This window comes from Chiloscyllium punctatum, chromosome 24, assembly GCF_047496795.1.
Source record: "Chiloscyllium punctatum isolate Juve2018m chromosome 24, sChiPun1.3, whole genome shotgun sequence".
Classification (NCBI taxonomy): Eukaryota; Metazoa; Chordata; class Chondrichthyes; order Orectolobiformes; family Hemiscylliidae; genus Chiloscyllium; species Chiloscyllium punctatum.
The window spans coordinates 84,659,034-84,673,013 of NC_092762.1; the positions used below are offsets into that span (position 1 = coordinate 84,659,034).

The window sequence follows — 13,980 nt, forward strand, 5'->3', positions numbered from 1 at the left end:
AGCATCATGGTTGTGAATCAGCCTTGAGGTAGTCAACAACTCAGCTATCTTGGTAGCCACAAGTCCCAGCCAGTAACCACAGATTTGGATATCCTACTTAGGATACCGTAAATAATCTTTTTTTGAGAAGCTTCTCAGTTAAGTCTGCACTAACCATTCCATGAAGACAAAACATGCAGTATACAAGGTAGTTGTCTTACTGACTCTCCTATATGGCTTGAAAATCTGGATAATGTACTGATGACACCTAAGAAAGCTGAAGACTGTGCTATATTAGTTAGCACTGCCATCCTGCACATCACCTGAATGGACTAGCACACCAACAAAAGGCAGGCATCCTGAGAAAAAAGATAACCATCCTTGCATTACCACTACACAAACCACATCATTGCAACAGAATGTCAAACATTCAGCTTCTGAACTGCATTTTTCTCCTGGCTCATGACCAGTTAAAGATCATAGGATGGCCAGTGTAAACATTTCAAAAAGATAACCTGAATGCCTATTTAAAGTAATACCTCAAACAGTTGCTAAGGACGGACACTGGACCACTCAAGACAGCAATGACTGCTTCAGCAAGGTGCGGCCAGCTTGAAGGCAAGGCAGATAATATAGCTGAATGCACAGCAACAAACTGCTCAAAGCGATCCATAACTCCTTATCAACCATGGACTGACCAACACATTGATAAATGACTAACTGTTGTTGCTGAAGGCGGATTTTGCATTTTTAAAAAAATGCAGTTTCTCCCTTGGTCTTTCACTTTCCCTTTTCATTTCACTGACTTCACCTTTATCTCTAACAGCCTCATTCATTTCTCTTCCCCTTTATCCATTTGTCCTTACTTGGACTGCATGGCACATAAGCTCCTCACTCCATGGGGATGCACGAAAGTAAAAATTATTGGACAGCAATAATTGAGAGTCGGTCTGGGGAGTATTAAAATAGTTGGGATGATGACGATGAGAGTTTTAATGACAATGGGATGAGAAGATTTTGTAGTATTTGGTTCAAAATTAGACAATGGCCATGGAGGAGGGATGGAATCAATGGGGCAATTGGATTTATCAAGTAGTATAAACACAGAAAAAAAAATTGGAGAAACTCAGGATGTCTGGCAGCATCTATGGAGAGAGCGCAGAGTTAATGTTTTCAGTCTAGTGACCTTCTTGAGAACTGAGGACAGCCGGGCAAGGGTGGTATATATGTTGACCACAAGGGGTGGGGCGGGGAAGGAGTGAGGGGTTAGGTGGAGATGCAGCCTAGGTGGGAAGCAAAGGGATGAATGATAATACGCCAGGGAGAAAGAAAAGCTGACAATGGGGACCTGAAGAGTCACCTAGACTCAAAGCATTAACTTGGTCTTTCTCCATGGACGCTGCTTGACCCGCTGTGGTGGCCAGCATTTGGTGTTTGCAGTACATATTCTAGCATCTGCAGTAACTTGCTCCTACATTGTGGTTAACCGACTGCCATGTCTCTTTGAGGAATGCCTATCCTGAAGGTGTTTTGCTGTTCCCTCCAACAAGAATACCAGTCATCTCTTTCACCGTGTATATCTTTGTTGCTTTCCATTTCACTGCTGGTGTTTGACTGGGTGAAAATGGGTTGGCTGTGCTGAAAACCATCCCTTGTCCACCTGTCTGGACTGCAATTCCACCATCAGCATATACAGAATACACTTTTTTTATTTAGCAACTATCAGTTCTGAAGAAGGATCATTTGATGCAAAACATTAACTTTGCTTTCTCTGCACAGATGCTGCAGAATTTCTCCAACAAATTGTTTTGATTCAGAGATCCCCAGCAGTTATTTGCTTTATTTTAAGCAAATGTGAAATTCAGATGTACTTTTGCGTGCGTATGCAGCTATGTGGGGACTTGGGGAATAGTGAGATTTTATAGTTTGGATTACAGAAATTTGAAAAGTAGTTTGGTGCTCCCTTTATGGGATGCCACGGTGGCTCAGAGGTTAGCACTGCTGTCTCACAGCATCAGGGAGCTGTGTTCGAACCCAGGCCTGGATGGCTGTTTGGGTTTCCTCTGGGTGCTACAGTTTCAGTCCAAAGATGTGCAGGTTAGTCATGCTAAATATTGGCTCAGTGTATGCATAATTGCAGGTTAGCCACAGTAAATGCAGGGTTACAGGGATAGAATACAGTGTGGTGGGTCTGGGTGGATGCTCTTCAAAGGGTCAGTGCAGACTCGATGGACCGAATGGCCTCTTTCTGCATCATAGGAATTCTGGAATGTAATGTGGAAGTTGTACAGGTGAGGCCTCTTTTGGAGTACTGCGTGCAGTGCTGGTCATCCTGTTACAGGAATGATATTATTAAACTGGAAAAGGTTTGGAAGAGGTTTACTAGGATGTTGCTGTGAATGGAGGGTTTGAATTATAAGGAGAGGCTGGATAGGCTAGGATGTTTTTCACTGGAGATTGAGGTGTGACCTTATGGAGGTTTATAAAATCATAAGGGGCATAGATAAGGTGAATAGCAAAGGTCTTTCTCTGAAGATGGGGATGATCATAACCAAGGGGCATATTTATAAAGGACACGAGGGGCAATTTTTTTACATGAGGGGCAATGTTTTTTACACAGATAATGGTTGATGTATGGAATGAAATGCCAGAGGAAGTGGTGGATACAAGTACAGTTACAAAGTTGAAAAGACATTTGGATAACTACACGAACAGGAAAGGTTTGGAGGGAATTGGGCCAAACGCAGGTAAGTGTAGTGAGTTTAGTTTGGGAACATGGTCAACATGAACTGGTTGGACCAAAGTGTTTGGTTCCATGTTTTATGACTCTAAGGTTCTATGAAAGTGCCAGATGAGTAAGTTCAGGAAATTACCCATCCCAATGGTGCTGATACTCAACACCAAATTGTAAATAGTGGTTTACAAAGAAATTGAAATTGTAACCTTGCTACACCCAGATAGAACATGACTGATATTTTACTTAAACTCCACCTTCCTGCCTTTTTGCATTTCTTTTATAAAAATCCATCATTCTCAGACTTGAATACAATCAATAACTGAACATCTTGGGATAGAGATGTTCAATGATTTTTGGTCTTCTGACTGAAGAAATTTCTCCTCATCCTAGTTCTAAATGGCTAACTCCTTATGCTGAGTTTGTACCTAGTCTTGGCCTTTCTAGCCAGGGGGGAGCATCTTGTGTACGATGCCTTCATTAAATGTGCATATAAACAAATACAAATTATTGATGTTAAGGGTGGCTTCAAAACAGGAGCTCAAATCAGATGTGCAATAAAAACCTTATGTACAAAGCTTTGGTAGTACATGCTCTCCCATATGCTTGTGAAACATGGCTATCCATTCAAGGTGCATTAAGCAATTGGACAAATTCTGCACAAGATGCATTTGGAAAATCGGAGACATCAACAGCGGTCACAGAATCATAGAATGCCTACAGTATGGAAGCAGGTCACTTGGCCCATCAAGGTCACACTAACCTTCCAAAGAGCATCCGACCCACATCCAACAACCTATCCTGTATCCCTGCATTTCCCATGGCTAAACCACCTCAGCTGCACATCCCTGGACACTATGAGCAATTTAGCATGGGCAATCCACTTAATATGCACGTTTCTGGACTGTGACAGGAAATTGGAGCACTTGGAGGAAACCCACACAGACATGGAGAGAATGTTCAGATTCCCACATTGACAGTCACATGAGGGTGGAATTGAATCTGAGTCTCTGGCGCTTTAAGGCAGCAATGCTACTCACTGAGCCACCGTTCCACCCTCAACACTGATGTATAGCACAGGGCAACTCCCTGCATCCATGGAATTGTTTTCCACAGCCTGAACATATTATAGAGAACCTTCCGGAACCAGGGACCAAGAGGCTGCAGGAAAGGTACATTTCCCATTTAATAGGTTTGTTCCTATGTGCGATTTCAGGTTTCTGCGGGGGAGGAATTGGGATGGCTACTGTACTTAAAACAACAAAAATCCCTGGAAGTCAAAGTGCACAGCTCAGATGAAGCGAACATGTAGCACATATGATAAAATCCCCAAGACATACATGTAGTTATAATCCAGTTGAGGACCATCAACATTCAGAAAGAAACCTCAACATCTGGTTTTAAACTATTGAACAATACCATAAAATAAATTAAAACACAAACAATGGTTACTGTGTGCATTATAAACAATATATAGTTTCTATGTTAGAATTAATTCTGATTGTCCCGAGAAATCTCCTATGCTTTATGATGTCTTAGATCCATTTGCTTCTATATTAGGATAGAAAATATCCCACAGTCCCCTGAAAACTAATTTTCCTCAGTCTGGCAGTTTTCAGATGGAATATGTTCCTGTTTTTCACTCTTAGACACGGTCCCTTGTTCTGGTTGCCCTTTTAAAATTTCTAAGCCAATCTCTGAGGTGCTTTTCTTTTACCACAAGACTCACTGTATCACTCGAGATTCTTCCAATTTCAGTTCCCTCACCAAACATTCAACTTGAGAATAAGCCTCACCAATATTCCATGTCAGTAATTATGAAGTTAGCTTTCTGTCTGCTTACAATGCAAACCTAACTGTCATTTAATGTGACTGTCTTCCAAGTGAGCTGCACTCACCAACTTCAAGCTGTAACTAACTCAAGCAAATATCCTGAAAACTGAAACCAGAGAATCTCCCTCAGCTCCAATTGTGTCCCATAGCAACACCAGGATCCTCAGGGATGACGTAGAACAGATTTTTAAGTGAAGCACTCCTTCATAAAATTCCTTCTTTGATTGACAACAAATGGATTTTACAGTTCTTCAGGATTTATCAAATGCTTTCAAACTAATTTAACTCAAATTCCCAAAACTAAAAGATATCTGTGCACAGACCTTACTTAAAAGACTCAATGTAATGTTTTAGCAAAGTCCACTTACAATTTATGATCAAATCTTTATGAATGTTAATCTAAGTCAGCATAGCCACAATCCTTTAGACCATAAGATACAGGAACAGAATTAAGGCATTCAGCCCAGCAAACAAGGCTGATGTGTTCCTCAACTCCATTCATCTACCTTCTCCCCAAAACCCTTGATCCCCTTACGAATCAAAAACCTGTCTCTGTCTTAAAGACAATTACTTGGTCTCCATAAACTTCAGTGGCAATTGAGTTCCACAAACTCCAACTCTGGCTGAAGAAATTCCACTTCATCTCAAGGCTCATCCCTTCGCTCTGAGGCTGTGCCCTCGGGTCCTAATCTCTCCAGCTAGTGGAAATATCGTCTCCACATTCACTCTATCCAGGCCCCTCAGTATTCTGAGTTTCAATTAGATCTCCCATCATCCTTCTAAACTTCCACTGAGAACTGACACAGAGTCCTCAACCACTTCTCATATGACAAGCCCTTCATCCCTGGGATCATTGTTGTAAACCTCCTCTTGGCCCCTTATGAGGCAAGCCTTCCTCAGGACCCAAAACTGCTCATAGTATTCTAAACACTATCTGAGCAGAGCCTTTTACGGATCCGTTAGCATTCCCCTGTGCTTTTATTCGTGCCCTCTTGAAACGAACAGTAACATTGGATGTTCAATGGAGAATGCAGCAGGACATGGCAGGAGCAACACCAGGTTCAACCTAATGAACCTACCAAACAGGTCTACTTGTGTGCCAAACAGAATAAGCAGTAAGCAACAGACAGATCCCACAACCAACAAATCAGATCTAAGCTTTGTAGGCCTGCCACATCCAGTCATGAATGATGGTGGGCAATTAAACAACTCCATAAATATCTCCATCCTCAATGACAGAAGAGATGAAACACATCAGTGCAAAAGGTAAGGTTGTGACAAGTCCACGATCCATCTCAGCCTCCTGCAGCGGTCCCTGTATCACAGATGCCAGTCCTCATTAAGTTTGATTTGCTCCACATGACTAGAGACACTGGATACGGCAAAGGCTCCTGACAACATTTCGGCAACAGTACTGAAGATGTGTGTTCCAGAACATCCTGAACCCCTAGCCAAGCTCTTCCAGTACATTTACAACATTCACATCTACCCAACAATGTGGAAATTTGCCCAAATATGTCCTGTACACAAAAAGGACAAAGCCAAACCATCCAATTACTGCCCCATCCATCTACTCTCAATCAATCAAGTGATGGGAGGTTTCATCAATAGTGCTATCAATTAGCACCTGCTCAGCAATAACCTGCTCATTGATGCCCAGTTTAGGTTCTGCCAGGGCCACTCAGTTCCTGACCTCATTACAGTCTTGGTTCAAAATGGACAAAAGAGCTGAATTCCAGAGGTTAGGTGACATCAAGGCCCATATTTGACTCAGTGCAGCATCAAGGAGTCCTAGCAAAACTGGAATCAATGGGTATCATAGAGCAATGGGTATCATATGGTTGGAGTCATACTTGGCACATAGAAAGATGATTGTGATTGTTGGAGATCAGTCACCTCAGCAGATCTTCAGGGTAGTGTCTTAGACCTATTTTCAGCTGCCTCATCAATGACCTTCCGTCCATCACAAGGTGAAAAGCGGGAGTGTTTCCCACTTATTGCAAATTCCATTTGCAACTCCTTAGATACTGAAGCTGTCCACGTTCAAAACCAATAAGAAATGGGCAATATCTGGCTTAGGCTGACAAGTGGCAACTATCATTCACACCACACAAATGTCAGGCGATGACCATTTTCAATAAGAGAAATCTAACCACCACGTCTTGATATGCAATTTTGTTACCATTACTGAGTCCCCCACTGTTGACATCCTGGGGGTTAGCATTGACCAGAAACTCAACTGGACTCACCACATAAACACATTAGCTACAAGAACAGGTCAGAGGCGAGGATACTGCAATGAGTAACTCACCACCCAACTCCCCAGAGCCTGTCCACATCTACAAAGCAGCAGCCAAGAGTGTAATGAAATACTCCCCACTTGCCTGGATGGGTGCAGCTCTAACAACACTTAAGAAACTTGACACTATCTAGGACAAAGTAGTCTGCTTGATTAGCACCATATTCACAAGCATCGACTCCCATTACTGTTGCTCAGTAGAATAATGTGTATCATCTCCAAGGTGCACTGCAGAATTTCAAAGATCAATAGATAGCATGTTCCAACCCTTCCATATAGAAGGACAAGGGCACCAGATACTGGAAACACCAACACCAGCAAGTCCCTGTCCAAGTCACTCACCATCCTGACTTGGAAATGAATCACTGGTCCTTCACTGTCAGTGGGCCATAATCCTGGAATTCCCTCCCTAATGGCATTGTGGGTCAACTTACAACAACTAAAACTACAGCAGTTCAAGAAGGCAGTCCATCATCATCTTCACAAGGGACAACTAGAAACAGGCAATTACTGCTGGTCCAGCTAGTGATGCCCATGTCCCAGGAACGTCTTTTAAAAAAAATTACTTCACCTTCTAACTTCCAACTTACATGTCAAACATCCTGAACTAGGACTCCCAAGTCCCTCTGTGCATCAGATTTCCAAATTCTTTCCCTATTGATAGTTGATGCCTCTATTCTTCCTACCAAAGTGCACAACCTCACATTTGTCCATATTGTATTCTATCTGCCACCACTTTGCCCATTCTCCTAGCTGTCCAAATCTTTCTACAGTCTCTCTGCCTCCTCAACACTACCTGTTCTTCTACCTATCTTTGTGTCATCTGCAAACTTACCAACAATGCTCTCGGTTCCTTTGATCAAATTGTTAATGTAAAACATGCATAGTTGTGGTCCCAACATAGATCCTTGCAGAACTCCACTAGTCGCCAACTTCCATCCTGAAAATGACCCCTTTATTCCTACTCTCTGCCTTCTGCCAGTCAGCCAATCCACCACTCATGCCAGTACCTTGCCCCCTAATACCATGTGATCGTATTGTATTTAGCAGCCTCCTGTACAGCACCTTGTCAAAGATCTTCTGGATATCAAAATAGAACATAGCCACTGGCCCTACTTTGTCTAACCTGCTCATTAACTCCTCAAAGACGTCTAACAGATTTGTCAGGCACAACTTGCCTTGATGAAACTGTGCTGACTCGGCCCTATTTTACCATGCACTTCCAAGTACTCTGCAATCTCAGCCTTAATAATGGACTCTATCATCTGACCAACGACCATGGTCAGGCTGACTGGCCTATAATTTCCCATCTTCTGCCTTCCTCCCTTCTTCAACAGGATCGTACATATGCTATTTTTCAGGCATCTGGGATCCTCCCTGACTTCAGTGATTCAAAGTGTAATAACCTCCAAGGTTGCTTTAATTACATGTACCCCATTCTCTACAGGAAATGTTATAAATCCTAAAACTAAAGGTTAAATGCCAGCGTTTGAATGGATATCTAAATACTCACAACAATGTATTCACAATTTAAAGTAGACATCACTTACAAGGAAGGCTGTGATTAGGGCTCATGGACACCTTGAGGGGAAACCTCAGGAAATGTGGTATTTTCACCACAGACAGGGAGGAAGAACAAACTATCTGGTGACAAAGTAATAGCGTTGGGTCCTTCGAACAAAGAACACAGGCAGGTATGTCAAAGAGCAAGACTACTAGACAGACTGGGTTGACCCCAATAAAATCAGAGAATTCATCTTTGCCCACAATGCAGACAGTCATGGAGTTCTGCAATCAGGCTTCACAACCATACTAAAATATATAACAGATGACTATGTAAGCAAGAAACAACTATCTTCAATAACCAAGGGAAATCAATGCCAACAACTGAATGCACTAACTGCTGCCCAAATTACAATGTCAAATAACAGTCGCAATATCTAGTGTGTGTCACCATACTCTTGACTCGTTCCTTCTACATAATGGCAGGCTTTGAGAAGTCAGCTGAGATATTCAAAACAGATTTCCTAACCTCCAACTTGCTCTTTTAACCACTATTTAGATGGCGAGTTCCATTCCATTCCGCTTCTGGTCAATGGTAATCCTCAGGAAATTGACAGTGGGGGGATTCAACAATGGTACAGCCATTGAATGATAATGACCAATGGTTAGATTGTCCCTTAATGGAGATGGTCATTGTCTGGTATTGTTAGGTTTCTATGCTCTGACAAAATTGATTTGAATCATCAATGTGAAAGCCTGGAATTACAGTTTTCCATCCTTTCCAACTCGAGGTACTGAGCCCTAATGGATCCATTTCAATTATCTCCTTGCATTGTAGCTTGTCTTAAGTATACACCTCACTCAAAAATTTTCATATAGTGATTTGGCTAACAGAAGATCACATAAGAGGCTGATTCTGTTCTAACCACACACCCCCACCCATCCACTTCCTTCCTGTCAGGAGGCACTGAAGAGTACCAGGAGTAGGAGATGTGGCAGATTTTGGCTCCCTAAACCAGTGACAAGTCAGATTAGCTAACCACGCAGTCCATGAAATGTCCCGAGAATAACACCCACCCATCCCAAGAATCCAACCTGCTCTCTCTCATATCTGATTTCACATTGCCAAATGTTTCCATAAAACTCAGGTCTACCTTTGGACACATTCAGGTGCTTGCCAGAATAAGACACACACAGGCACAGAGTTCATAAAAGCCATAAAAGCCACAAGTACTTCCTTCTCCGCAGTCAACTCTTCACAGACATATAAAAAAATCTTTACAACAAAGTCTGTCTCCCACAGTTCACTTGGGTAAAGGCCGTGAAGTGATACGAATTCTCAAGACAGACGTTCAGTACTCTACTTCCGGCTGTGTGTCTCGGCCCTTGAGCAGCAACTACAGTGTTTGAAAGCTTCAGTTCTGCTAGGCTGGGAGAAGGATGGAGGGGTTAACCTGGACAGGGAATGTGTTACAAATGTTCAGTTTTGGAAAAGACAGCTTTAGGTTTAGTTCTGGTGCCTTTCACCACACCAGCAAATGAAACTGCAGCCAAGTAACAATGTTTTCTGGACAAGAAGTGGTGTTGGGAGGATAATAGATGGAGATGAGAAAAAAAGTAAAGGATAGATACCATCTCTATATGAACAGCATGAGCAAAGTTTACAAGAAAACTAAAGCATAGGACTGCAACATCAGAGAGAAGCAAATACAAGACCAGCCTCATCCACATCTATCTAACCACCCTCAATGCCGTCATTCGCTGACCAGATTCAGCACAGCACCTGGTTTTCAGTGGGTCTAAAGCAAGGTTTAAGGAAGTAATAACAAGATGCTGGGGCACATGGTTACTCGCCTCAACATACTCGGACTTGTGAGTCACTAGCACTGTTATCGCTGGTTTTGGGAAGTCACCGCTGCTCACACTTGTCCACTGGTCACACCTGCATAACAGAAACAAATAACTGAGCTGGTCACAACTGGTGTGCTCACATCAGACTTAACAAACCAGACCAAAAATAGATTTCAATGTCAAATCAAGATACATATTAACACTGCGACAATAATGCTGACAACACAAACATGCAAGCAGATTAACAAATTATCCCGTAGACTGGAGAGAGAGAGAGAGAGAGAGAGAGAGAGAGAGAGAGAGAGAGCACGAGTGGACGCGCACCAGATTCAGCACAAAAAAAAATGAATGTAAAGCAAGTGGAAATTAGCTGGGTTGTATGATTCTGAATTGCATATTGGGCCATATAAATATATCAAGGAATCAAAACCAATTTAACAAACTCCCTTCCCACTGACTACCTTGTTTGTGGCAGCAGTGTTTGACATACGATTGTCATTTTACACAAAGGTAAGTACTGACTGGCAGCAGAGCTCAATAGTTCATTAAAACCACCCACAGATTTTAATGGTGGGTTCAGGTACAGAACTGTGCCTCAGCATAAACAAGATAATTTGATAAACCTGCACCTGAAATATCAAGTACATGGATTTGGTTGGCATGGGAAAGAACAGTTAGGTGAAGAGAAGAGCTGCTGAGTTAGTTCCTAAAATTAGAATTCTCTTTGCCGCATCCTGTCTTACAGGACAATCAAACAACATTCCCATCCTAAATAATGGCACAACCCAAAGTGCAGGAGACAAGATTGTAACATTAGCAATCTTTTGTCAGAATGCCAAGTGGATAGTCAAACATGGCGCCCTCCTGAGAGCCAACAGAGCTGATTGTGATCTTTAGCAACTCGATTCAGCCCATACTGTGTCACTGATGTATACTGAGCACACTTGATGCAATAAGTGATTGGTGCCTATCAATATTTCAGCTATATTGCTTCGGAACTAGCTACAGCTGTAATTAAACTATTCTAGTAGTGCTGCATCACCCACATCTGGGCAAGAATGTAACATACATCTTTTCCATAAAAAGCAGGACAATCTAATCCAGCCAATTATAGCCATATCAGATTCTTTGATCATCAAACTTTGTCAGACCAAAGTGTTCTAAGATAGAGCAAAGCAATTAATATGCAACTGAATGCTCTTTGGAGTATATGCTACAAGAGCGCAGTTGCCATGAACAAGAGAGCACTCAATTACTGCTCATTAACTGGACAACTCAAATTTTAATGTAACAATCTGAAAGCCACTCTCAGATCTTAAAAACGGGATCCCAATACCTTTGGGGGGGGGGGTAGAAGAAACAGCACATAATGGAAACACTAATTCTGAATTTTGACATTTGAGGTGAACACAGTCACATGTTTTCAGGATAAATGACTACAATGCAAAGCCTATTCATGCCTTCAACACTGACTACATGTGCAATATTTGCAATCAGTTATGCAAATTGAGACTTCATCTAGTGTCTCAAAATAAAAATGACATCAACCTAGAGTGTGAACCAACCTTTCATTTTACTGACCATCAGAGCAAAGGGAGAACTGACCATTGTTTAACTTGAAGTAGCGTCCTCTTATTTATCCTCACTATGCAAACTAATATCCTGTACACTTTTAATTTTTTTTAAAAATCAGCCTATAACCAAGCTGTTGCTACTAATAAGGTTCAAGTCAAAGGTCAATAACTAAACATATAGATTTGACTGCACAAGGGTCTCACAGCTCTATCAAGTACCATAACTGTCAATAAAACATTTGCTTCCTGTCAGTTGACATCCAAGGCACCCACAACCTTGAATGATGACACCACACCTTCCTCCTGTGGCAGGCAAAGATGATACAATGAAAAATTCAACACCAAAATTCCCAACAGGTAAGGTCTACATTTGTAAATATTATACCCTAGACAGAAGATAGAGGAATGTAAAAGTCTTTTGGCTGGGTAAAGATTGTGACAGGGCACCATATCATAATTAAACTTGTCACAACACACCTTCATGATTCTCCATACAAAACACTGGACACTTAAGCCTTAAACGGAGGCCTGCAACGATTGTGGAACATTACTCCAAAGCAACTCGGTGGTGATGAACGCTATGATTTGTGAAATATTTCTGTACAGTCCTTACTTGCATTACTTAGAGCCTCGAGTATAGTGTTTAATGCTGATTGTAGTGTCCATATGACAATTTTGCACTAAGACTAACTGTACTTTTTGTTCTCTAAGAACTCCCAGAGATTCTCAAGCTAGAAAGATCTGCATTTCTCTCTCCATTCAAGCCTAAACAGTTGCAGAGAATCATCTCAACCCATTACCATCAAGGCAACTATTTGTCACTAAACAAATTTGTAAGGCCCATATTAAAATTTTCACTTTTGGAAAACAGGATAGACTACATAAACACTTGTGTATTTCCCATATAATTTACAAATCTGGAAACTCTTACAATCCTGCATGATTGAATAATTTGAAATTTACAAAGCAAAACTCAATGCACACACACTTGACATGGCAAATACAAAGGGAAGTAAAATCTCAAAACTGTTGACAAAGTAAAACCTTGTAATAAATAACCTTTCTTAAAGAAAGTATCAAAATGAAGCTCTCACCAAAACTTTTAAACAGCCATAAGCCTCAAACAACAAACTTCAGGCTTTTAAAAAAAAAGTTTTCAAACAAAATTAGACGTTCATTATAGCCTACATCCATCACGACCCCTCCATAAAAAAGAAAGTTGGATTGCTTTGCAGTCTTAACTCTCCCACATTCCATCTGTCAAAACCAACAATGTGCAACAGGCATTCGTTTCTCTCGAACGTGGGACTGTTGTCCCAAGCTACTTTAAAACACAGAACAAGCAATAAATATCGAGTTGGAATCTTATTCTGATACCTGTTACTTGGCTGATTACCTCCCTCCAGTGATTATTTGATGGGGGCTGGGTGGGTGGTTGTTGCAGGGGGGCGGTTGGAGGGAGCTCCGGGCGATATCTGTGTCTGTTGTTTTGATTTGTTTCCTTTATTTTCTTCTTTTCCTCAAAAGAAAAATCCCTTCAGCTTCAGCGCCTCATGGACCCCGGGATCGAAGCGCGCCGGTACGGGCTGACCACCTACTCGACCCCGAGGCTTCAGGAGTGAAGTTAGGCCTCGGGCTTCATAACCGCCATTGTAATTCTTTTTTTAAAAAATAGGGTTTTTTTCTCTTTATGGGAATCAATTAAAAAATATAGTTAGATCGCAAGGGAAATGAGGTTAAGCTGGGATTGGAAGGGAAGGGGGATATTTTATTTCTTTTCTTGCCCGGTTCCCGTTGCTATGAGCGATGACCCGAATCTCCCCCTCCTTCCACCGTAACAATGGTTAAAATGGAGGCCGACTTCCGGGTCTAGCTCAACCGATCTTGCTGCCGGGCAGCCGGTGAGCTGATTGGCACCGCAATTGTCCAATCAGCTCTGCAGTTGTCCCAGGATGGACCAATACGAATCCGGAAAGGTGGGTGGGCTCTCCGTGTAGGGCGTCATCCGAACGTGATGGTTCCGCACGTGGGCGGCTGATGATGGACACCAATTATGTCCAATAGTTGTGCAGGTCTGCGGGAGAACAAACCAATCATCGTTGTAGAAGGATAGGACGTTGTTGCGTTTGGGCGGCAGGCGGGCAACCGGATGTTTGACTGACGTCCGGTAGCCCAATCAGCTATGCCACTGCCTTCAGGATTGACCA

The 13,980-nt window shown here is 42.1% G+C and overlaps 1 protein-coding gene across 11 annotated transcripts in view; it reads right to left on the reverse strand.

The window, feature by feature from the left end:
• gatad2ab (GATA zinc finger domain containing 2Ab) overlaps nt 1-13,617 on the reverse strand; it is a 147,947-nt gene extending 134,330 nt beyond the window's left edge. For 10 of the 11 annotated variants that reach the window (XM_072594364.1, XM_072594373.1, XM_072594366.1 and 7 more), the window contains exons 1-2: nt 13,151-13,617; nt 10,203-10,290 (exon numbers count right to left, since the gene is read on the reverse strand). In XM_072594364.1, the coding sequence (XP_072450465.1) occupies nt 10,203-10,210 (8 nt within the window). In that variant the 5' untranslated portion in view covers nt 10,211-10,290; nt 13,151-13,617. The remainder of the gene's footprint in view (nt 1-10,202; nt 10,291-13,150) is intronic. The other variant, XM_072594367.1, reaches the window with a different exon arrangement.
• Between the last annotated feature and the right edge of the window lie 363 nt (nt 13,618-13,980).